The 22830-nt window shown below is 64.4% G+C and overlaps 1 protein-coding gene across 5 annotated transcripts in view; it reads left to right on the top strand.

Annotated features, from left to right (window-relative positions):
- Positions 1-22830, top strand: part of SBNO2 (strawberry notch homolog 2) — a 48190-nt gene that overhangs the window by 4908 nt on the left and 20452 nt on the right. For 2 of the 5 annotated variants that reach the window (XM_039248172.1, XM_039248171.1), the window contains exons 2-4: positions 7801-7991; positions 12133-12206; positions 12777-12888. In XM_039248172.1, the coding sequence (XP_039104103.1) occupies positions 7872-7991; positions 12133-12206; positions 12777-12888 (306 nt within the window). In that variant the 5' untranslated portion in view covers positions 7801-7871. Of the gene's footprint in view, positions 1-7800; positions 7992-8553; positions 8955-11455; positions 11536-12132; positions 12207-12776; positions 12889-22582; positions 22684-22830 lie in introns of those variants that run through there. The other 3 variants (XM_039248173.1, XM_039248175.1, XM_039248176.1) reach the window with 3 other exon arrangements.

Below are 22830 nucleotides of genomic sequence, written 5' to 3'. Positions count from 1 at the left end.
GGTCCTTTCTGGTCTGGCGGCACTGAGGGTAAACACCCAGACTCCCCATCACGATTGGCCTCTGTCTCCTTTGTTCCAAGGCCTGGTGCGTTGCCAGAGCGAAGAGTCACATTGGGGGTGCAGGTAACCGCATTTCCTTGGAGTCACCACCCAGAGGGTCAGAGGCCACCGACCCAGGATACTGGGATGGCAGGAGGAAAGGGCGGATCGACCGCAGGTCTGCAGAGGACAGTAAGCTTTTATGGCAGTGACTCACCAGGTGGGCGGAAATCCCTGCCCTCGGGGTGGCCGGGGTGCAGGGAGTGGCCCCTTCCTCTGCACGTGAGGTGCAGTGAGGGAAGCTGCCCCCACCGCCACCCCAGCAGCCGCACGTGTGAGTGGCAGGTGTGGACGCGGGAAGGGGACCGGTTGGCCTGCCCAGACGCTGGTCTCCTGCTGGGGCGCGTGGGCATCCGATTCTGCCCGGCTGCGTCCGGCTGCACGGGGCTGGGGCTCGGCGGCGGGTCTGACACGCCCTCCGTGGCCACTTGCCCTGAACGCTGTGAAGTGGGGGTGTAGCTCCCCCTCCCCCACTCCCCGCCTGGTCCTAGGGCAGTTCTGAGCTGCGTCCTCGTGGCCCAAGCCGCCGGAGTCTCTCCGGGCATTAGTCAGGCACGCTTGAGCTGCCCGGGGGGGCGTCTCCGGCGGGCGGGGTCATCAGGTCCTGGCCCTGCAGGTGCTCGGCCACCTGAGGGTGGGGGCTCAGTGAATGAGCCCCCAGGTCGATGTCAGGGACTGTCAGGAATGGCCTGGAGGAGGGTTCTAGGTTGTCCCGGGGGATGGGGCGGGTCTGCTGTGGGAGGCTGCAGGAAGTCACCCCGCACAGGGAGGGTGTGGCATGAAGGCTGCTTGCCGGCTCTGAGGAATCAGGGGCTGCCACCCTCAAATCTAGGGCTGCCGCGTCTCTTGCAGAACCAGCCCATCTGGAAGCCCTGGGCCACATTCCTGCATCGGGAGGCCACCCGCCCACCTGGCCCCGCCGAGGCCTCAGGGAGGCTTCCCTAAGAGGGGGTTGCTAGGGGCTTCTGGTCCCCAGAAACTGTTATTGTGGGGGACGCTGGCCAGCCTGGCTGCCCGCTCATCCACCATGAGCTATGCGGTACCTGACTTGGGTGGCTGGCTCAGCGACGGTCCCAGAGACCAGATCCCTCGGGGCCCCTGAGGCAGGGTGACCCCGGATTCCTCAGGGACCCAGCATTCTGACAAGATCCTCAAAGCAGAGAACTTTTAGGGGCGCCTGGCTGGCTGAGTCGGGGAAGCGTCTGACTGTTGGTTTCAGCTCAGGTCGTGATCTCACAGTGTGTGGGTTTGAGCGTTGGGCTCTGCGCTGACTGTGGAGCCTGCTTTGGATTCTGTCTCTCCCTCTCTCTGCCCCTCCTCCTCCATAAAAGCAGAGAACTTTCTCTGCTGGAGGCTTAAGGGGAGTGAAAGACTCGAAGCAGGAAGGAGGACTCTGTGTGTGCTGCTGGTGACAGGGACGCAGGCCTCTGTCCTGCGACAGCCGCGCCTGGCTGCAAGCACATTCTCTGCAGGGGACCCCGCACGAGCCTGGGCCTCGTGACGCCCAGAGCGAGCGTGGCAAGCCTGCTCTGGCCCCTGACCTGGGGGGTGCGGGAGGCCCCAGGGGCACCACTGCCAGCCTGCCCGGCGTGGGAGAAGCAGAAATGGAGCCAGGCATGGGGTTCCTGATGCTGCGATTTGGGGGCCTCTGGCCTCTTCCCAGAGGTGGGCCTGGCTCGGTGCCGGCGTTTGCTAGGGATGGGGTGCGCGAGGCTGTGTGGCGCAGCTGCTGTCCCCGGGACCAGCCCGAAGCCGGGAGCAGTCCCCTCTGCTTCCAGAACGCCATCTGCTCTTTGGGTTTGGGCACAGGCCCCTCACGGTGGTCTTGGCGCCAGGCTGGACTGGAGGAGCCTGAGGAGGCTGCCGAGGGGTCAGGCGCACCCCTGGGACCAGCGTGACGCAGCGTGGGCAGCAGTGACCCCTGTCCTGCTCAGGGTTCTCTGGGGGCTGGGTAGAGACCTGGCATGCTAGCTGGCCTGAAACAAGCCGGACACAAAGTAGGGGTGACAGCAGCCAGGACAGACAGACCACCCTCTGCACGGACAGATAGCGCAGGGCACATCGCTGTCAAAGGACCAGGAAGTCGGGCCGGTGGGCTTTGGCTCAGGGGAAGATGTGGGTGTCAGAGAAGACCACAAGCTTAGCGTATGTGATGCCTTTTAAAAACCGCGAGTAAGCGCAGACCTGAATAGGCACTTCCCAGAAGCCGTGTGGAAGGCGCTCAGCGCCTGTAGGAGGTGTGGGTGATCGTGGGGACAGAGGTTTAAAGGTCTACCGCGGAGGAGCTGGCCGGTGCAGCAGCCGGGACGCCATCCCCGCCCGTCGGCAGGTAGATCGCTGCCACCATGTGCCCCTGAGACCCAGACTCAGATGTCCTCAGCCATGACTCAGGAGACTCCGTCCCGGTCCCCAGGCTCCTCTGGGCCCTTGGATGGGTGTGTGGGGCTGTGTGCCCCCAAAACTGTGCCTGGGGGCTGGCAGAGTGCCCTGACTGGCCTCCTGAGAGCTGCTGCCAACCCGGCGTCCGTCACAGGCTGCTTTATAAAGCGCCCGCCGCGCCGTGGGGCTGGCCTTCTGCCCTGCCCTCCTGGCTCTCCCCTGCCTGGGCCAGCGAGGAGAGCGATGACACCTGCCGCGTGCTCCGTGGGCCCTGCGTCTGTGGCGCGCGCCTGTCCCCGCACCCATCCTGGGTGGCGTGCGGGGCGCTGAGTGCTGCTGCGGCTCCTGGGAGTCAGGTTGGGGTGCGTGGTGTCGCTCCCGCCGCAGCCACCTCCGTTCGCTGTCCCCTTCCCGGTCTCGCATCCAGCCCCGTGCTGGCCACGCAGGCCAGCGCCGTGTCCAGGCTCGCGTCCAGCCCAGCGTGGCCGCTGCCTGTGCTAGGGAGGGTGTGCGGGGGTGCTGGGCCCCAGGCGAGGGCGTGTGGGGGCCCCTTCAGTTGAGACGCTGCCTGCGGAATGGGGTCTGGGGGGGCCTTTGGGGGCCTGCTGAGAACAGAGCTGGAAACTCAACCCAGCTGTGCTCTCACATGGGGATTCCAGGTCAGCCGGCCTGGTCCTCGTCCCAGAGGGAGGGGCTCCCCCTTCCTGCCCTGCCGACACCCCTGCCCGTCCACGGCATCTCAGGCTGCTGCGTTCCGGACGCCTCCTGGGAGCTCTAGAAATCCGAGGTCCCGTGCTCACTGCCAGCCCGGCCCGGAGCTCCTGGTCAGCAGCGCTCCCAGGGATCACGAGGATTTGGGCTGAGGCTTGGGGTGGCCCCAGCTGGGCTTGGCTTCCCCCTCCGGTCGGAATGTCCCGGGGCGGACAACTGACCCCACACCGGGCTGCTTAAACCACAGAGCTTTATTCTCTTTCAGTCCTAGAGCCCAGAAGTCTGAGGTCAAGGTGTGGCAGGGCCCGGGCTGTGGTCGGTCACTCTACTGCCTGTCCCCAGGGTCACACGGCCGTCTCTGTGTCTGTGATTGGATTTCCCTCTTACAAAGGCACCAGTCTGCGCTAGGGCCCGCTCTACCCCGGTATGTTCGCATGAGCAGAGGCTGTTTCCAGGTGAGGCCCGGTTCCCAGTTCCCAGTGGATGTGAACTTAGGGAATGGCCATGGCACACACTTCTGCCACCCCATTGCTGGCCCCCTGCCCAGCTCCGGCCTGCTTTGTGGCCTTGCCTGCTGCTCTGGCCTCAGTCAGCAGATGAGGGAGCCAGGAGCCCCCACACCGTCTTTCCTCAGGACCCCAGCCCCTCCCTCCCCTTCCTTTTTGTTCTTGGGTCCAGCGCACCCACGAAGGCTGCTATTTGGGGGGTGCGTTCCCTCAGAGGGCCTGGGAGAGCTGAGCTATGCCCGGAACCCTGCTAGGATCTCTGCTCTGGGCCGGGGCCCCCAGCACAGGCCGTGGGGGTCTCACCTCTGCCTGGAGCCCTGCCTGGGCTGCCTGCCCCTCCTGCTGACGCCAGCACAGCCCATCTTGGCTGGGACCCTCCGTCTGGGAGGAGAGGAGTTCTCAGGGTGCCCCTGCCCAGTCCCTTCCTGGGCGCTCCTCCCCCTCCCCGGGGACTGCCCCGGGCTGGCTCTGACCCGAGGCTCCCCACTTGTGGCTCAGTGTGGAGTCCAGAGGCAGGCTGTCCCCGGACAGTCCTGGCTGGCCAAGCTGGGGTTCAGGCCTCACCAGGGCTCTGGATTTGACTGGGGCCTCTGTCCCGAGAGCCGAGCCTCACAGAGCCCTGGCCAGCCTCCGCTGGGCCCCCGTCCCCCCAGCCTGCCTCCCCAGCCCCGACCCATCCTGGGATCCCGGATCTTCACTCAGAGCCAGGTGGAAGGGCGGCCAGAGAGGCTGTCGTCTTGTGCCGTGTGGGTGGCCAGCCAATGCCTGCTGCCCAGCGGTGCAGTTCCCAGGGGAGGACAGCCTCGTCTGGCCTGGCGGGGCGCAGACAAGGTCGGGCGGCCTGTGGGGTCAGGACAGCCCGCTCAGCGTGTCTGGGGGGCTGACCCGACAGGGCGGAGGGGGTCAGCAGAGAGGCCAGGTGCTCGCAGGTGCCTGCCAGCTGGGGCGTGTCCCGGGGGGCTGGGGCATGTGGGGGGGGGCAGGCTCTTCCAGGCCTTGGCCTCCGTCCATGCTCCACTGCCCAGTTGTCCTGTCCGGGCCACTGATTCCTTGATCTTTCTTTTTTACAATGACTCATTTGAAAACCTGATCTCAAAAGGAAATTGTCTGAACACTAACCACGATTGTGAACGCAGGCCTCTGTGAGCACCCACGCTCCACCTGTCACGGGATGTTCTAAAAATACACGCTGGCCCCACCGCATGGGTGCTGAGCTCTGACCCCGCGGGCCCGCCTCTGTTACCTCCCTTCGTGCCCGAGACCCCACCTGGTGCCCACTGGGGCTGGCCCTGGGGCAGCTGGAACGTCCCAGGGGGGCAGCGGGCTCGGGGCCTGGGGTCTAGGGCAGGGTTCAAAGGGCAGGCGGTGGGGGAGGTCAGCAGAGGCCAGAAGTGAGGGGCCAGGACAGCTGGAGTCCTGAGGGAACAGGAGGGCTGTGTTTGGGGGCTGCCCCAGGCCTTGGGGGGGGGGGATGGGGCAACAGGAAGCCTGAGGCTGTGGAGGTGCGGGGGTGGGGGTGGTGAGGAGGGGTAACACTGGCCCCGGGTCTTGGAGGAAGGGGGGCACTGTGGTGTGGCCTCTGGGGTCACGGGGTGGCGGTGGGCACCGTGTGAAATTCATACAGCGTAAAATTGGGTCTTTCAATGTGTACAATTCAGTGTTTCCCACTGTATGATGATGTCGGAACATTCCAGGACCCAGCCACCACCCTCCCCAGCACGGCCCTCCACTCCCCGCCCCCACGAGCCGCTTCCCGTCCGTGTTCTGGACGCGTCACGCACGTGGACTCACACCCGCGTGGCCTCCCGTGTCTCGTTCCCTCCCTGAGCGTCGTGTGCTCGTGGTCCGTACGCGGGGCGGCGGGTGTGGGCGCCTCCCTCCTGCTCGCGGCCGAGGGACGTGCGCGTGCGCGGTGGACACGGGCCTCTGTGGACGTGCGCGTGCGCGGTGGACGCCCCTGAGGGACGTGCGCGGCGGATGCGCCTGAGTGACAGGCGCGTTAGCCCTGGACACGTGTTTATCCATTCACCCGTTTGTGAGCATTGGGTTACTTACATTCTCGGGCCGTTGTGACTCGTGCTGCTGTGAACGTGTGCGTATCGGTTTTAAGTGGATAAGTATTTTCGGGGCTCCTGGGGCTCCTGGGAAGGTGCTCGCGGTGCCACCGTGCTCCTTGGCCTGTGGCTCTGGGTGGTGCTTTCTAGAGGAGTCGCCCGGGGCTGCATCGCTGCAGAGGCTGGAAGAACCTGTTTGTGGGAAGGGGTTCAGCTTCACTCTGGGACATGGGAATGACGGTCTCCGGTGGGGGACACATCTCAAGCACCTGCTGCAGAAAAGGGGCGGGCGGTCAAACCCGAGGGACGAGGCCAAGCCGGCCGACGCCTGTGGTCAGCTCTGTGTGCTTCCTCTGTTGAATAAAGGTCATTCCTGCCTGCCTTCTGTCCCAGGTGCTGGGGGCAGAGCCCGCTTGAGGGGGATTTCCCCCAAACCCAGGAGATTCCTGGGGCTTCAGTGAAACCAGTGGCCCCTCAAGTGGCCACTGGATTGCCGGGCCTTTGGGCTCCGCTGAGTGCCCGACAGCCTTGCTCGTGTACCTCCAAACAACTCAGTTTTCCTGCTGAGCAGAATCGGGGCTCAGAGGTGCTAAGGCGCCCCTGAGTTGTCAGATAATAATCCAGTTGTTAGAAGGCTGAGCTGGGTTTGACCACATCTGCCTGACCCCAAGATCTTTAAAAGGAATGGCTAAGACGCAGAATCACCCAGTAGCTGTGTGTGTTTATGGAGGGAGACCTCAGGACTTCCCACTCCCGGCTTCCAAGTCTGTCCCCCCAGGTCCCCGGCCTGGAGCCTGGAGGGCACAGGCAGGAGCAGGCCAAGGCCACCGAGGCAGGGGGAGGTGCCGTCCTCCCAGCAGGTGTGAGCCCGTAGCTTGGCCAGGGAACTGGAGGCCTGGGGCCAAGGTGGGCAGCACCTAGGCTCAGCTGGCTGGAGGTCGGCCCCACGGCCCCTTCCCTGGCCAGGAGCTCTGGCTAAAGGCAACCCCTCCCCACCCCCTGAGGGATTGCATAAGCCACCGTGTGCGGACAGTGATTACTGGAAGTCCCGAGGATTTCTTCATCCAGGGCTTGGCTGGGAGTGGCAGCTGTCTCCCCTTCCTGCCTCCCTGGGTGATTAATGTTCTCAGCCGCTGCCTGCCTGAGGAGCACGGGGGCCGGCCTAGGGGTCGGGCTCAGGGCTCAGCCAGAAGCAGTGGTGGGTGGGGGCCCTGGGGAGCCTAGGTCACAGTCCATGGGGCAGGTGGAAATTGTGTGGGAAGTGCTGTGTGTCTGTTGCCGGCTCCCGTGGCACGTTCCTGGCCCGGTCTGCCTGCCTTCGAGGACAGCAACGTTCTCAGTGGGGATGCTGTGTGTCCTTCCCACTTCCTGGCTCAGCTTGGCCCCTACTCCCCCGGAGGCCTTCCTGCAAGCCCACTCTGGCTGCAGGGGACAGGACCGGCCTCCAGCCTGGAGGTGTTTGCTGACTGGACTTGGCTTCACAGCCTCCGCCATGCCAGGTCACAGAGCCAGCCCCAAGGGATCCGCTGAGTCTTTGCGGTTCACCCCGGGGCCCATACAGCAGGAGCAGCCGGGAGGGAATGCGGTCTGGGGGGCTCAGCCTCACTGGAGATCGTCCCTGGAGCTTGTCTCCTTTCTGTCCCAGGTGCCTCTGTTTGTGGCAGAAGCCCCACTTGGTGGCACTTGACACCTGGGTGGGATCTGTGGTCAGAGCTCCAGGCTCATCGTCCCCAGGAGGGGGTGCCGGCAGCGGCCAGGGGCTCCCAGTGTGCTGGAGCGCGGGGCCAAGCGCGGGCCCGCCCTGGCAGCTGAGGGGCTGTGCCAGCCTGCTCGGGCTGGAGCTGAGGTCCGGGCCCCTCCCTGCCCCAGCACAGCCGCTGGGCAGAGCCCGGGAACCGACAGGGGCACCTGACATCGCTGCAACATTGGGGGAGCCTCAGCTCACACCCTCCCATACCAGGGGCCTGCTGCGCTGACCCCCCCGCCCCCACCGGTGCAAGCCTCGCAGGGACTCAGAGGGCGACCTCAGGATGTGCTGTGTCTCTCCCCAGGTCATGATGCCGCCACCGAGGAGCAAGAAGCCCAGATAGACACCCTGCAGCCTGGGTCGTGCAGCCTCCCGATGCTGGCAGCGGGGCCCGCCATGGACGGCGAGTTTCCTCCACACGAGCCCCCGCCGGCGGGCGGCATCCTATACAGCCCGCCACCACTGCAGAGCCCGCTGTGCGGGTCCAGTGTCCAGGTGAGCCCCACTGTCCCGTGGCCGGCCTCGGGGCAGGAGGCCGCCAGGGCCTTGAGCAGACATGTGCCAGCCCCTGACCTGGCAGGGAGGGCCCCTCGGCGTGCCCACCTGCCACCAGGTCTGTTTGCCAGGGCCGTGACAGGCCCTCGGGGAGACGCTCAGGCCTGGGCTGCCTGCTGCCTTCACTGCAGGACAGGGGCTGGGGCCTCTGCGACGTTGATTTTTTTTATCAAGCTTTTCTCTTTTCAATTTAATAGGCTTTGTATCTTAAACAGCTAGGTTTATAGGAAAATTGGACAGAAAGTTCCAACAAGCCACACTTTCCCTGTTAACATTTTTCAGTAATGGTCCTGCTAAGTTATCACAGCTGATGGCCAGCACTGACCGTTACCAACCACGGTCTGCAGCGGACACCAGGTCACTCCCGGTGCTGGGCACCCCGTGGGTTCGGACGAATGTCACTGACACTCGCCCACCACCACGGTGTCCTCTGAGATTCCTGAGCTCTGCCCATTCCCCTCCCCCACCCGACAGCCGTGCCTCCACCGTCCTGCCTTTTCCAGATCATCCTGGACTTGGGAACACAGTGTCGCCTCCTCAGCCTGGCTTCCGCCCCTGAGTGCTGTGCGTCAGAGGCTCCCCTGTGTCTCTGGGTGGCCTGACTGCTCGTTTTCAGTGCCGAGTCACGTTCCCCAGCCTGGGCCGGGCCACTGCGTGTTAATGGATCAGTCACCTGGTGGAGGGCATCTCAGCTACTCTTGGGTCCTGACCGCTGATAAAGAATCACAAGTGACAAAGCCCCCACGGTTTCTGTCAGCTACAAAGAGCCCTGCGGAGAGGAGGGTTCAGAACTGAGCAGCATGTCAGGCCTGGAGCCCCCGCCCGCCGTTTCCTGGGGCGAAACCAGGGTCCCTTCTACTGAAGAAAAGCAGTGTTTCTCAGAGGGACACTTGGAAGGAGAAGGTGCCAGCACACAGCAAGGGTGCACGTGGCTGGGGCTGCCGCGGGGCCTCCTTCAGGAAAGCGTCGGCCGCTTCCTTCCCCTCCGTCCTGCTGGCTTAGGGCTGGGAGGAAGGCCAGGTGGCCAGAGAGCAAGGGTCAAGCTTGGATTTCAGAGGAGCCAGGAAGTGGGCCACGGGGTCAGGCGGGGCTCAGGGCCAAATGTCAGAAGGACCAGGAGGGGCCCCGGAAAGCAGTTAGGTGAGCGGACCCAGAGTTCAGTCTCCGTCCACAGGTGCCCACGCCGCACGCTCATGTAATGCGCGCGGAACAGAAGGTGTGTAGGTGCGCCATCATGGTCTGGGGAGGGCAGAAGTGAGTTACCGCCGAAGACGCCACTTCCAGGCCTCGGCTGACGTCCGGCGCCTCCGGGCAGGGTCCTGACGTCGCTGTGTGCCTCCGGTGTCTCCCCTGCCCGTCGGAGCTGCGTCCACACGCCCCCTGACCCTCCGCGCCTCCCACCCCCGCCTCCCTCTGAACTTCTGCCTACGTCATCCCGGCACGTCAGCATGTGCCGTCTGGCCCGTGGCTGTCAGTGCGTGGGCTCCCCGTCACCCCGGGTTGTAGTCTCCGAGCGCTCCTTTGCCGTTCTTAACGCCGCTGCACGGTTCCTCCTCGTCAGCATCCCGTAATTTGCTTAATTATTTCCCTGTTGTTGGGCCTTTGGGGTAATTCCAGTTTTCTGCTGCTATAAATAGCACCGCGTGTCCAACCTTCATGGATTAGGCGGCAGGTGTCCTCCTGAATCAGAATTCCTGGGTCGGGAGGAGCACTGAGTAGGGTCACAGATTCTGGGGCTGGGTCTGCACCCCCTTTACGGTGGCCCGTGATGACGGCCAGGATGCTGATGCTCCGTGGACGCGGGACCAGACATGCTCAGAAGCTGGAGTGGAGGGGGCACGCCTGGGCTGCCATGGGGACCCAGTGCGAGGTGCCTCTCCAAGCCCGACTCTGGCCCTCTCCTCCCCAGGCTGTACACTGAGCCTGTCCCTGGCGGGCCACCAGCCATGAGGCCCATCCACCCCCCGCCCCCAGGCCAAGCTCGTGCTGACACTGGAGGTGTGCACGGGCAGTGTGGTCAGGACTGTGTGCCTCTCCACTTCATCCGTCTCGGCTGGGCTGAACCATGGTCAGGAGGAGGAGACCTAACCCAGCACTGTCCGTGTCACGTAAGGTGGCCTGATTTAGCAAATGAAAATGTAGACGTTTCATGAAACGTAAGCTTCGCGTAAACACAAATGGTATTTTAGTGTGTATGTTTTATACAATAATTACACTAAAAGTTGTTTGCATTTATCAGAAATGCCAATTTCTCTGGACACCCTGTGTCTTGTTTGGCAGCCTTGTTTTATCTGCTGCCCTAGCAGAAGTGCTGTGTTCCTGTATCAGCTTACAGGTGGCCCGCGCAGCCTTGGATTAATGTCCCAGGGCCCGGCTCTCCCCAGGAGACGCCAGCCTCTCCGTCTCCACCTGGAAACCCCCGGGCAGACTCCAATTGGCTGGAGGGGTCAGGCATCCATCTCTGGACCAATCATGTCCCAGGGGCCTGCCCTCTAAAGGCAAAGATACCTCTGGCCATAAGTGGAAAATCCCAAGGAAACCTCTGATTGGCTGGCTGAGGTCAGGGGCTCATCTCTCCACCAGTCATGTCCCAGGGGCCTGCCCTCTAAAGGTGTAGCCACCCTTCAGGCCTCAAGTGGGAAAGACCAAGGAAGGCTCTGATTGGCTGGCTGTGTGGGGCCCCTGAGCTGGGGGAGGAGGGGCCAGGTAGACAAAAGAAGGAGTGACCTTCCACCTCTGGCTTCCCGGCTGAGGCCCCAAGGTCCTAGAAGCCCTGGGGTTCTGGCCACAGCAGAGAAGGTTGAGCAAGTGAAGGACCCCCACAGCCTGGAAACCCCCGGAAGCCTTGAGGCTGGCTCTGCCCACTGTGTGCCCAGAGTGGCTCACGATGCCGTGTATGCACCTGGTACAGTTTATACCAGTTCCTTTAAGGGGCTGAACGTGGTCTGAGATCGGGACTCTGCAGTGGAAGCGTTCTAGGAGTGCCTTGGAGGGGGAGCCTTCCGGCGGTTTCCACGGGGATTCTTCCTAAGTGTCCCTGCCACCAGGCTTCGTGCTGGAGCTTCCATTGTCTCAGCCTGCGCGGCCCCTTCGCTGAGTGTGTGTCTCTCCTTCTTACCTTCTGGCTCTGGGGCTGGACATCTGGACACCGACCGGCCCACAGGGGCGGGGTGGGGCGGGGAACACACAGTGATGGGAAGTCAGGGCCAGCTCCTCCCTCCCAGACGCAGGCGCCACAGAAGGGCTCCTGGTCTGCCGGGCCGTCTGGGCTGGTTCCGGGCCAGCCCTCGCTATGGGTCCCGCGAGCTAGCCAGGGCACCGGGGAGCGGGGCCCCCGTGCACCAGTGGAAAGGCCGCTCCGCGTCCGTCTCTGGACACGCCGTGGGACACAGCCAGGACACGGGTGCAGCGACTGCAGCCAGCAGGCCTCTGCCCGGTGCTGGTCCCACACGGGCCACGCTGTGGGCTGGAGGGGCCCTGCTCGGTAGGCGTGCGTGTCAGGGTGGGTGTACACGGCCCTCCACCCCCACCCAGTGCGGGGCCCCTCAGGCCCCCTCTGACCTCAGGCTCATCTTCCCAGCCTCCCATCAGTGCTTCTCAGGGCAGCCTCCCCAGTGTCCCTGCCTGGGCCCCACTCTAGGCCCAAACAGGCTTGACGGTTTCCAGAAGCTTCCTTGGCCAGAGGGAATTCTCAGAAGGCTGGGCTCTCGGCCCCCCGGGAGGGGCTGGGGTGGGGGCTGGTCCTTGGTGCTGGAGGGAGCCCTCTAAAGTCCTCCTTGCCACACGGGCCCCCTCGGGGCTGGGAATCTCCGGCCAGTTGGTCTGGAGGCGGGTCATGCACACCACATGCCTGCGGAGAGTGCATGGCAGCAGCTTACCAGGCCCTGGCCTGGGCCCTTCCTTCACGGGTGTGGATGCGTTCTTCTCTGTGGGCTCTCCCGTGCAGATGGGCAAACTGAGGCCCCGAGCTGATAAGTAACTCCCGGCCGACCCCAGTGGGACACCCTGGCAGGGGCGGCGGAGCCCTCACCCCTCCTCCCTGAGGAGCCCTGCCCCAGCTGACACGCTCGCTCTCTTCCAGAACCCCATGCTGCACTGCCCGTGGTGGAGCGCCTTCTCGGCTGCGCCGTACCCAGCCTTCTCCGGTGAAAGCCAGTAAGTCCCTCCAGCTCCGGGGCCCGAGCACCCCCCCATGTCCCCCTCCAGGGCCTCCGTGGCTCTGCAGCCACTAGTCGAACAAAAGTAGAGCCTGTGGCAAGTGAGGGGCTGAATTCGGGGTCTGGCTGCGGGGGCTGTGGGCTGGGCCCCGGCCACGTGGAGACAGCTGACACTGACTGGCGGTGACCTGTCTTAGAGCCCGCCCAGAGAAAGGGCAGAGGCAGTAGGGATGAGGGGGCCAGAGAGGGCTCTGTGGGTACCCTCTGGGCAGGGGTGACACTGGGCAGCAGGGGAGAACCTGGGGGGCATAGGAGCTGGGAGGGCACCTTCCTGCAGAGGGCACTGGCGAGCTGGGCTTTGAAGAGTATGTAGGAGCTCGCCAGGGGAGCGGGCCCAGAACCAGGCCAACGAACAGCCCGTGCAAAGGGCGCAGAGCCCGAGCCTTGAGGCTTCTCCGGGGCACTGTGTCCCGGGACAGGGGCACGGGGGCCTCTTCTCTGAGGTGAGTGCCTCAGATGCGGAGCCTTCCCTCAGGCTCCTGATGGCTCACCTCCCCCCTGCCTGCAGCCAGTTCGTGAGCTCCACCTCCTGCATCGTCAGCCAGCCCTGCGGGGACGCCGGCTACGGGCCCTCCGCCGCCACCCCCAGCTTCCTGCCAAAGACAGGCGACTTTCCTCAGGTAGGACTGGAGCCCGAGTCACCCTCCGATCCCCACGTGGTCCAGGAGGCCCCCCGGCGTGCCCTGGCGGCCTCGGCCGGGCTCTGGGCCGCGTGGTCCAGGGCTTGTGCTTGGGAATTGCTGGGGCTCCCTCTGCTGCAGGCCTGGCCTCAGACCTCCCCCTTCCCCCCCCCCCCCAGCCACAGCCACGCCCGTGTGCGTCTGTCAGGGTGGCCTCCAGGCAGCCAGAGAGCTGGGCTGGGCCACACCTGTCGCCATGCTGCTCGCGGCCCTCTGGGCAGCGTGCTTGGGAGCGCGTGACCCGCTCTTCCCAAACCTCAGCACCTTCCTCTTCTGTGCAGAGGCCCCACGCCTGCTCCGTCTGGGTGCTGTAGTGTCTCGGCAGGGGTCCGCCGCGTTCCCCGCGCCCCCGGCCAGAGTCCCGTCCCGTCGTGCGCAACCCCATCGTGGGCATTCGTGTCCCAAAACAGCCATTTGAGGAGCATGACCCACCCAAACTGCGGGGGGAGATTCGTGTGATCTCGTTTTTGGGGAATCGGGAGGACCGTCCCCGGCAAGCGTGGCTAGGGGCCCGCATCTCCTCACGGCCGCCTGGAAAGCAGGCGCCGCAAGGGGAGGCTTTGTGGGCTCAGGGGGACGCTCTGGGCAGGGGGAGGGGAGGGGCCCAGGCACCATCTGAAGCTGGGGCTGCCAGCAGCCGGGCAGCGTGGCCTCCCTGGTAAACGGGGAATCCACGGCGCCAGCGGGTTCGCTGCGGCACACAGTTTGGGAACTCTCTGGCTTGGAGGGACCCAGGGGCTCGGCTCCCCTGAACCTTGGTTTTCCCTGTGCAGCGGGGACCTGTGAGGCCTGCCAGGCGGGGGTGGCTCAGACCCGCCGGCTCGAACCCCCTGGACCCAGACAAACCCAGTTCAGGGGCCCGGGACCTGCACCAGTCCCCCAAATCCAGGTCCACCAAGAGCCTCAGAACGAGACCTTGTTTGGAAGCAGGGTCTTTGCGGTTGTCCTTTAGTTAAAGATGGAAATGAGGTGATCCCGGGTCAGGAAGGCCCTGAGCCGGAGATGAAGGAGGCGAGACACAGACACGGAGGACGCTGGTGACCGCTGAGGCAGAGGGAGCCACGCGGCCACGAGCAGGGATGCCGGGAGCAGGGAGACACAGGAGGGGCCTTCCCTGGGGCCTCCCGGGGACCGTGGCCGTGACACCCCCACTTGGCCTGTCTGGCCCGCAGGGGCCCGGAGCACGCCTGTCTGTTAAGTGCTCCCTCTCCGTCTGCGACACTTTGTGTCCACCGGGAGACGATCTGGCCAGGCCTGGAGGAGATGGGAGCACAGGGGCCCCCCCGGCCCTTGGGGCGCAGGCCTCGGCCAGCCCCCAGACCTCCCAGGGTGAGGGGTCAGAGGGAGGGGTTTGGGAGGTCCCTGTGGACGAGGACCCGCCGGTCACCGACGCACAAGGGACGCCGTGGCCCCTCTGGTGGGCGGCTGCTGTCGCCCAGCCCGGGGAGCAGCTGCTCTCCACGAGGGCTGTGGCTGGCGGGCCGCGGCCCGGCCCTCCCTGCCTGCCTGCGGCCCCGCCCGCCCGGTTCCGAGCCCTGGCCCCGCCCCCGCCCCACGAGCCCTGGCCCCGCCCCCAGGCCCCACTGCCCCGAGCCTGTCTCGCGCGTTCCGCCCGCGCAGCTTCTCTTGGCTCTGCCCAGAGCCGAAGCGGGTCCTTCTGGCACGACCCCTTGGGGCCACCGCACCCGTTTCTCACCACGTGTGTGCGCGGGGGCGCTCAGCCGCGTCCATCCCACAGATACTTCCTGAGCACCTGCTGAATGTGGCGGGAGCCCACCCTGCCGGGGGGCACCTTGAACCCAGAGCTTTCCTCTAAAGTTGCAGAATCTCCTTCAAACAAAATCTCACCCTGTGCTGAGTGTGGGATTGGACAGACGGGAGACCAGAGTTCGGGTGGGGTGAAGGGTCCTGAGGCTGTTACCTCCATCACCTGCTTGGTGACCCCTGGGGCTGTGGGCCAGGCCAGCAAGGGGGCCAGACCAAGCTTGGGTTCCAGGCCCTTCACAGCTGAGCCTCAGCCAGTGGACCCACCGCAGACACCCTCCGCTCCTGACCGCGCAAATGACATCACCACAGTGACGGGCAAGGGGACAGCCTCAAAGACATCCCCGTCCTGACCGTGGGACCGGGGGCCTGTCCCATCATGTTGCAGAGGGGACCTTGTCAAGGCTCCCAAGGCAGGGGTGACCCTGGGTGCCTGGGGGGCCCAGCGTCCTCACAGGGTCCTCACAAGAGGGGGGCAGAGAGGTGGACCCCGTGCTGCTGGCCGTGAGGATGGAGGAGGGGCTGTGGGACCTGGACGTGCCCCCTGTGGAAGCCAGAAAGTGGGGCGACGGCTCCCTGGGGCCTCAGGGGGGACAGAGCTCTCCACTTGGGACTTCCAGAACCGTGAGGTAATGAACGTGTGTTGCTATAAGCCGTGGGCTTCTTGGTGGTTTTTTTTTGTTTTGTTTTGTTTTTTTGTTTTTTTTTAATTTATTATTTCTAGGAGAGAGAGAGACAGCGTGAGCAGGGGAGGGTCAGAGAGAGAGGGAGTCACAGACTGAAACAGGCTCCAGGCTCCGAGCTGGCAGTCAGCACAGAGCCCGATGCGGGGCTCGAACCCACGAACGTGAGATCATGACCTAAGCGAAAGTCGGACGCTTAACCGACTAAGCCACCCAGGCGCCCCATCTTGGTGGTTTATTACAGTGCCGATGCACCACGTGATGCACCACGTGTGGCCCATGGCACACTCTAGAAATGTCCTCACTGTTGTAAAATCAGAAGGAATTGGAATAGAAAATCCAGACTGGGTGGGGCCAGGAGTGAATATAAACCTATAGGCCTTAATGTGCCGCCTCCTAACTAAACCTGAGCTCTGAGTTTCCCAGCAGCCAAAGCAAAAAGAGAAAGGAGATAAGCTGTGCGACTCTTGTTGCTTGCAGAGAGAAAGCTTCTCTCCCAATGTCCTTTTAGGGACCAGAGCAGCCCCTTGGGGTTGGCATCCCACCCCCATGTCCCCCGGGACTTGGCTCCCAGTCCTAAGGTCTGTCTGGGCTCTGGCTTTGCTCTCAGGGACCCTGTTCCCTCTGTTGCCGCTGGGGCGGAATCACTGAACGTTAGGGGTACCAGGTCCCTCCCTGGGTTCTGCACGCAAGCCAGACCCAGGACCATTGGTGGGGTCCTTGGTTTTTTTCGTTGTTTTTTAACTTTATTCTTAAGTATACCCTGTGTCAAACATGAGGCTTGAACTCGTGACCCTGAGGTCAAGAGTTGTGTGGTGCGGCCGCCAGGCGCAGCGGGTTCCTGTTTTATAGACACCCAGGTGGGGCCTACATCCTGGGGGACCCTGCTGTCAGGAACGCAGAGGGCCGAGGCCAGCCCCCACTCTCAGGCAGTTCTGCCCCACGGGGGGGGCCTGGCGTTCAGGGCCCCGGCACCCACGGAGTATCTATAAATTTAAGGTTTGATGCTCTTTTCTGTCTGTTCGTGAAGGTTTTCGTGACAAGATGACTTCCAAAGCACTTTAGGTCTGTAGCAAGGTAACGGCACCAACACTCTCGAGCACCGTCACGCGCTTGCCTGGACTCCTGGCCCGTGACTGTCGGACGTAGCCGGGGTCCATTATCACGGCACCAGTGACCGAGCCAGAGCGCCAGGGCCGCGGCCCCCAGGCCTCTGTAGGGAGCTGGCGAGTCGCTGCCGAGGGCTCCTGGCACCGGCTGGCCTGCGGCCCTCACGCTTGGGAGCGATTCTGTGCTGCCCTCGGGAGTCCCTCAGACGGGGCGCCGCGTCCTCTGCGGACACCATCTCCAGGCCTGCTGGCGTTGGGGCGCCCTGCCCCTGACGTGCTGACCCCCAGCCCTGGTGGTGGGGCGCCCCGCCCCTGACGTGCTGACCCCCAGCCCTGGTGGTGGGGCGCCCCGCCCCTGACGTGCTGACCTCCAGCCCTGGTGGTGGCGCGGCGCCGGCTCCGACCATGTCCTGCACCTTAGTGGCCGCCACCGTGGTGTCTGTCTGGCAGACATTGCTGTCCTTGCTCCACTGTGTGGAGCAGCTGGAGGTGTGTCCTAGGGAGAGCTGTCCCCTCCCTTACTCTCAGCCACAGTCAGGTGCTGCCGCGACTCACTGCTTCCGCGTCGGCCGTCGGGAGCGTCTGTCCCTCTGTGTCCTGTCCCGTAGCCGCTAGGGATGGCCTGGGCTCACTGCCTCAGCCTTCATGCCACCTGCTTCCCCAAGGAAGGGCCCCTTCTGACGTGCCTTAGTGAGGTGGACAGTCGGGCCCCGCGTGGCCCCCCCAGCCCAGGAGCACTGTGCGTTGGCTGTGAGTGCTGGGCTGTTCATTTGTTCTTTACTTTTAGGTGAGATGTAATTTGCACATCACACAATTCACACTTTTAGTAGGTTCTCAGGGTTGTGCAACTATCACCTCTATGTAATTCCAGAATGTTCCGTCACTCAAAAAGGAAACCCCCTTACTGTCCGTAGATGAACCTGTTCTGGATGCTTCACACATGTGGACTCACACCCCGCGTGGCCTCCCGAGTCTGGTTCCCTCCCTGAGCGTCGTGTGTTCAGGGTCCGCCCATGGGGCAGTGGGTGTGGGTGCCTGGCTCCTGCCCGCGGCCGAGGGACATGCGCGGGCGCGGCGGACACTGTCATCTGTGGGCGTGGACTTGTGTGTGTCCGTCCATCCCTCGTTGGGCATCTGGGTTCACACAACGTGGATTTTGGTGATTGTGAGTTGTGCTGCTGTGAACATCCGTGAACGGGCTTCCATGTGGACCTGAATCCGACTGGGGGATGGCGTGTGGGGAAAGGCTGAGGTCAGGGCCGCGGGTGAAGGACTCAGCTTCGCAGAGCCCCCCTCGCATGCCTGCGGCCCTCACTGCCCCGCCCCCCAGCCCTCCCCTGTGTTCTCCCCGCACTGGTACCTGGGGTCCTGGTTGTGGGCGTGATCACCCCACCCTCCCTCACTGACACCCCCAGGGCTCATCCTCACGGCTCCCCCGCACACGTGTTCCCTGGGAGTGGGAGCTGCCCTGACCCCTCCTCCCAAGGCCACCCGGACCCCTAACGCCTCAGGGGGAGGGCTCTTCTCTACGCACTGAGCCCCCTCACTGTGTTCTGGGGGCGGGCGTCCCCGGTGGGTCCCGCATCCACCCGACGAGGACACTTTCCGTCCGCCGGCCTGGGGCTTCTGGGAAGCCAGGATGAGGTCACAGCTCAGAAAAGTGCTTCGCAAATTCTCAGCAGCTCTCCGGTGAGGGGCGGCGGACGCTCTGCAGACGGGCTTCGGCAGGGACCAGAGCCCCCCGCCCCCCGCAGGTTCCCATAGTTCCCGGCACCGGCAGCCCGAGCAGCAGGAGGTTTCCTCCCAAAGGAAGCCCATTGGTTCCCGCGGAGCCACGCTAAGAACCCGCCCCGCCCCCACCCCAGCCCAGCCCGTGCGAGGGCCACGGCCAAGGAGCCCCCACTGGGTTCTGTGCTGAGGGCTGAGGACCAGCGGGGGCAGGGAGCGCGGACGCGGGGACCCCCCGGGAACCTGGGATGGGGAGTGAGGGAGGGGCTGTGAGGCCCGCAGAAAGCTGGGTCAGGGTCCTGCCGCAGGGAGCGGGGCTCCAGCCCCTCCTGACGGCAACCCCGCAAGGTGCTCAGCGTCCGTTTTCTGGCTAAGCCGCCGTCGCCACAACTGGGCTAAGGCGGGAGTCTCCGAGGGGGCTGTGTGGGCACCACAAGCCGGGCGACTGCGCAGCACGGAGAGATGCCAGTTCTGGGGCCACCAGTCCCAGGTCGGGGGGGCTTCCTGTCCCCCAGCTGCGGGGGGCTCCAGACGCCCCTTAGCTGCACCGGGTCGCTGCACCGCCCACCTCGTGGCACATGGCTGCCCCCCCCCCCCCCCCGCGCAGGTGTGTCCACACTGCCCTCTTATAAGGACACCGGTCATTGGGTTAGGGCCACCGACTCCGTAGGACCTCATCTTAACTATTGGGAAAGATCCTGAATCCAAATAAGGTCCCGTTCACAGGCACTGGGGGTCAAGAGTTGAACATGTCATTTTGGAGGACATAATTCACCCCTAAAGAGGAACATTCCAGCAATGAGGTGTGCCTGAGGGGAACGTGCAGTGCCCACCGCACCCTCTGCCCGGCGCGTGCTGTCCCCCCCCCTCGTCCCCCCATAACTCAGCACACGCGGGCACCTGGGCACGGGCTTCCTCTGGGGGCCTAGTGGGCGGGGGACAGGGACGGGAGAGCCCCAGAACAGACCAGGAGGATCTTGGGAATCCCAGGACGGTGGGGCCTTGCCCACCCCTCTGTGCCTGGCCTGGCCACAGTTCACAGGGTCAGCGTGGGACCAAAGCGGGTCCCAACAGACAGCCCCACGGCTCAGACGCAGCCAGACGGGGACGGAGCCGGTCCTGTCCCTGGTCATGGCCCTGCTCACTCTGGTGCCGGGGCCTCTGCCCAGATCCCCCCTCAGCCCCTCCACCCGTCCAGGCCCATAGCCCACCCACAGCTTGCGGCCGCCAGGGGGGCGGGGCAGCCAGGTGCCCTCAAGGTGCTGACTTCCTCCACCCGGGCTTCTCTGTCTCCGCAAGGCCACCCTTGCCCATCAGTCTGGTGCTGAGATTTAGGGGACAGATAGTCAAAGGTCAGAAACTGCTGGAGACTTGATGGACTTTATGCTACATCTAATAATGAGAGCTTGGTGCAGGCACTGCGTTCTTTTATTTCAGTTCCCAGTGATTGTTTTATTTTGTATTTATTTTTTTTTAAATATTTTTTATTTATTTCTAGGAGAGAGTGAGAGAGCGTGAGCAGGGGAGGGTCAGAGAGAGAGGGAGTCACAGACTCTGAAACAGGCTCCAGGCTCTGAGCTGGCAGCACAGAGCCCGACCGGGGCTCGAACCCACGAACCAAGAGATCATGACCTAAGCGAAAGTCGGACGCTTAACCGACTAAGCCACCCAGGCACCCCTCCCAGTGATTGTTTTAAAACGGAGTCAGAATCAGGGTACCTGGGCGGCTCAGTCAGTTAAGGTCTGACTCCTGCTCAGGTCACGATCTCATGTTCATGGGTTCGAGCCCCGCATCGGGCTCTGCTGTCTGCATGGAGCCTGCTTGGGGTCCTCTGTCCCTTTCTCTGCCCCACGCAGGTCTCTCTCTCAAAAATAAACATTTAAAACTGAGTCAGAGCTCGCCTGGCTGGCTCAGTTGGTTAAGCGACCGACTCGGTTTTGGCTCAGGTCATGATCTCATGATTTGTGAGTTCAAGCCCGGCATGAGGCTCTGTGCTGGTATGGGGAGCCCGCTTGGGATTCTGTTCTCCCTCTCTCTGTGTCCTTCCTGTGCTCACACTGTCGTGTGGCTCTCAAAATAAATAAACTTTAAAAAATAAAAGAGAATTTACATGCCTTAAAATCCATGCTTTTGGGGCCTGGCAGCTCCACTGGTACAGCACGTGACTCTTGCTCTCAGTATGTGAGTTCCGGCCCCATATTGTGTGTAGAGCCTACATTAAAAAAAAAAAAAGTGAATAAAACTTGTCATAAAAAATAATAAAATTCACTCTTTTAAGGTAAATTTATAGTTCTACAAACCACTACCTCGAATTCCAGAACATTCCTTCTCTAAAAGCACCCCGGTCCCCATCAGCCATCACCTTCCCTCCTCCGACTCCCACGAGCCCCCTTCCCATCCGTGGATGAGCCTGTTCTGGACGTTTCACGCATGTGGACCCACATCCCGTGTCTGGTTCCCGCCCTGAGCGTCGTGTGCTCGTGGTCCGTCCGCGGGGCGGCGGGTGTGGGCGCCGCGCTCCTGCTCGCGGCCGAGGGACGTGCGCGTGCGCCGTGGACACACCTGAGAGGCGTGCGCGTGCGCGGTGGACACGGTCGTCTGTGCGCGTGCGCGTACGCGGTGGACACACCTGAGAGGCGTGGGCGTGCGCGTGCGCGGTGGACGCACCTGAGAGGCGTGCGCGTGCGCGGGGGACACGGTCGTCTGTGGACGTGCGCGTGCGCATTGGACGCACCTGAGGGACGTGCGCGGTGGACACGGTCATCTGTGGACGTGCGCGTGCGCGGTGGACACACCTGAGAGGCGTGCGCGTGCGCGGTGGACCCACCTGAGGGACGTGTGCGGCAGACACGGCCATCTGTGCGCATGCGCCTGGGGGTTGCGTGGACGTGCGTGTCCGTTTCTCCCGGGTGTGTGCCAGGGCCGTGTGGTGGGGTCCCAGTGTCGTGCGGTGACCCCGGGTTTGGTCTGACAAGGAACTGCCCGCAGGCCTGCCGTCCAGAGAGGCCGCCGCTCCTCGTGCCCCCCGGGCGGCGGGGCTTCTGGTTCCTCCACCTCGCGAGGGACGCGTAACCATTGTCGCCTGAGCCTGGCGTCCTGGCGGCCGTGAGGCGGTGTCTCACGGGTCGGGTTTGCCTTTGCCCGACGGCGTCGAGGGTCCTTGTGCGGGCCTGTCGCGTCTGCGCGCTGCACACGCAGCGGCCCCAGCCAGGCCGTGCCCTCCCCGCCCGCTGCTGGGGTTTGGGTGTCGGCGCCGTGGGCTGCGGGCAGGGCGGGGGCAGCCGCGTCTGCAGCGCGGGCCCCGCGGCGTCCCCTTCCCCTGACAGGCCCGAGGCCGGGGGTCTCCGCCCAGCCAGAGCCCCTCGTGCGTCCACGGCCCCCGCGCGTGCTCTTCTCGGGCAGGTGACCGCGCCGCCGCGCGGAGCACCCTCCTGAGTGGGTTTTTTCCTTTTTTAGTTTTTTCAAGTTTGTTTATTTTTGAGAGAGAGCGAGCGTGAGCAGGGGAGGGGCAGAGAGGGAGACAGTTCCGAGCGGGCCCCAGGCTCGGAGCCGTCAGCACAGAGCCCGACGCCGGCTTGAACTCGTGAACTGCGAGGTCAGGACCTGAGCCGAAGTTTGGACGCTTAGCCAACTGAGCCCCGCAGGCGTCTCCAAAGTGGATTTTCTAAAAGCAGCAGTTGTTTCTCAGGGGACCGGACACCTGACCCCACAGGGTGCCCCATGGCCTCACACCCCCTGCCTGCCGGCCCTGCCCCCCCCCCCCCCCCAGTGCGGGGCTGAGGGGTACAGGGCAGAGCAGGCCGGGAGAGGAAAGAATGGGGGTTTCAGGTTTCATACCCCTTGGCAAGGTTCCAGGTTCCAGGAGGAGCGGGTGGGGGCCGTTCCCAGGGGAGACACTGCAGGTGGGGCGGTGGCATGAGCAAAGGCCCGGGGGTGAGCCCGGAGGCAGTGCGGGGACAGCCGGTGAAGGCCCCTGTCCAAGCACGGGAGCTGCGTGGAGGGGGCGGACGAAGGCTCCGACTGGGCCTTAGTACGGCCGGACCGGCCACCCTGCGGTCTGGGGAAACCGAGGCGGGCCGGGAGGGGCCTGCCCGGGTGCCCCTCGGCGTTCCCCGGCCCCAGGCGCCCCGGCCCGGCAGGGTGCGAGCCTGCGGGCGGGGGCCCGGCTCCGCCGAGAGGTCTGTGGCTAGATTCCGCCCAGTACAGGAATTCTCGCTCTGCCAGTAATCACCCTGACTTCCCAGGCGGCCATCATTTCCTGAAAGTCAGCCGCCTTAGGGGAAGTCGGCGCTGGCGGTGACTAAACCAACATGCAAATGCAGCCGGGCTGAGAGCGGCCGGCGGCCGCGGTCCGGAGGGAGCCGCCCGCCGCCGCCGCCGTCCCGGGACCCGCCGCGGCCGCGCCATGTCCCAGCTGCGGCTCTGGCTGCGCCTCGCGGCTCTCAACAAGGTAACCCTCCGCGCCCCCGCGGGGCTCCGGGCGGGGAAGGCGGCCGCCCGCGCCCTCGGAGCGGGGCCGGGGCGCGCAGGTGCGCGGCCAGCACCTCCCGGCGGTGCGCGGCCGCCCGCCCTCCCCCCCCCCCCCCCCCCCCCCCCC

Source organism: Hyaena hyaena, unplaced genomic scaffold (assembly GCF_003009895.1).
Source record: "Hyaena hyaena isolate Hyena2069 unplaced genomic scaffold, ASM300989v1 scaffold_302, whole genome shotgun sequence".
NCBI lineage: Eukaryota > Metazoa > Chordata > Mammalia > Carnivora > Hyaenidae > Hyaena > Hyaena hyaena.
The sequence above is the reverse complement of the archived record's forward strand: the minus strand, read 5'-3'. Positions and strand labels throughout refer to the sequence as shown.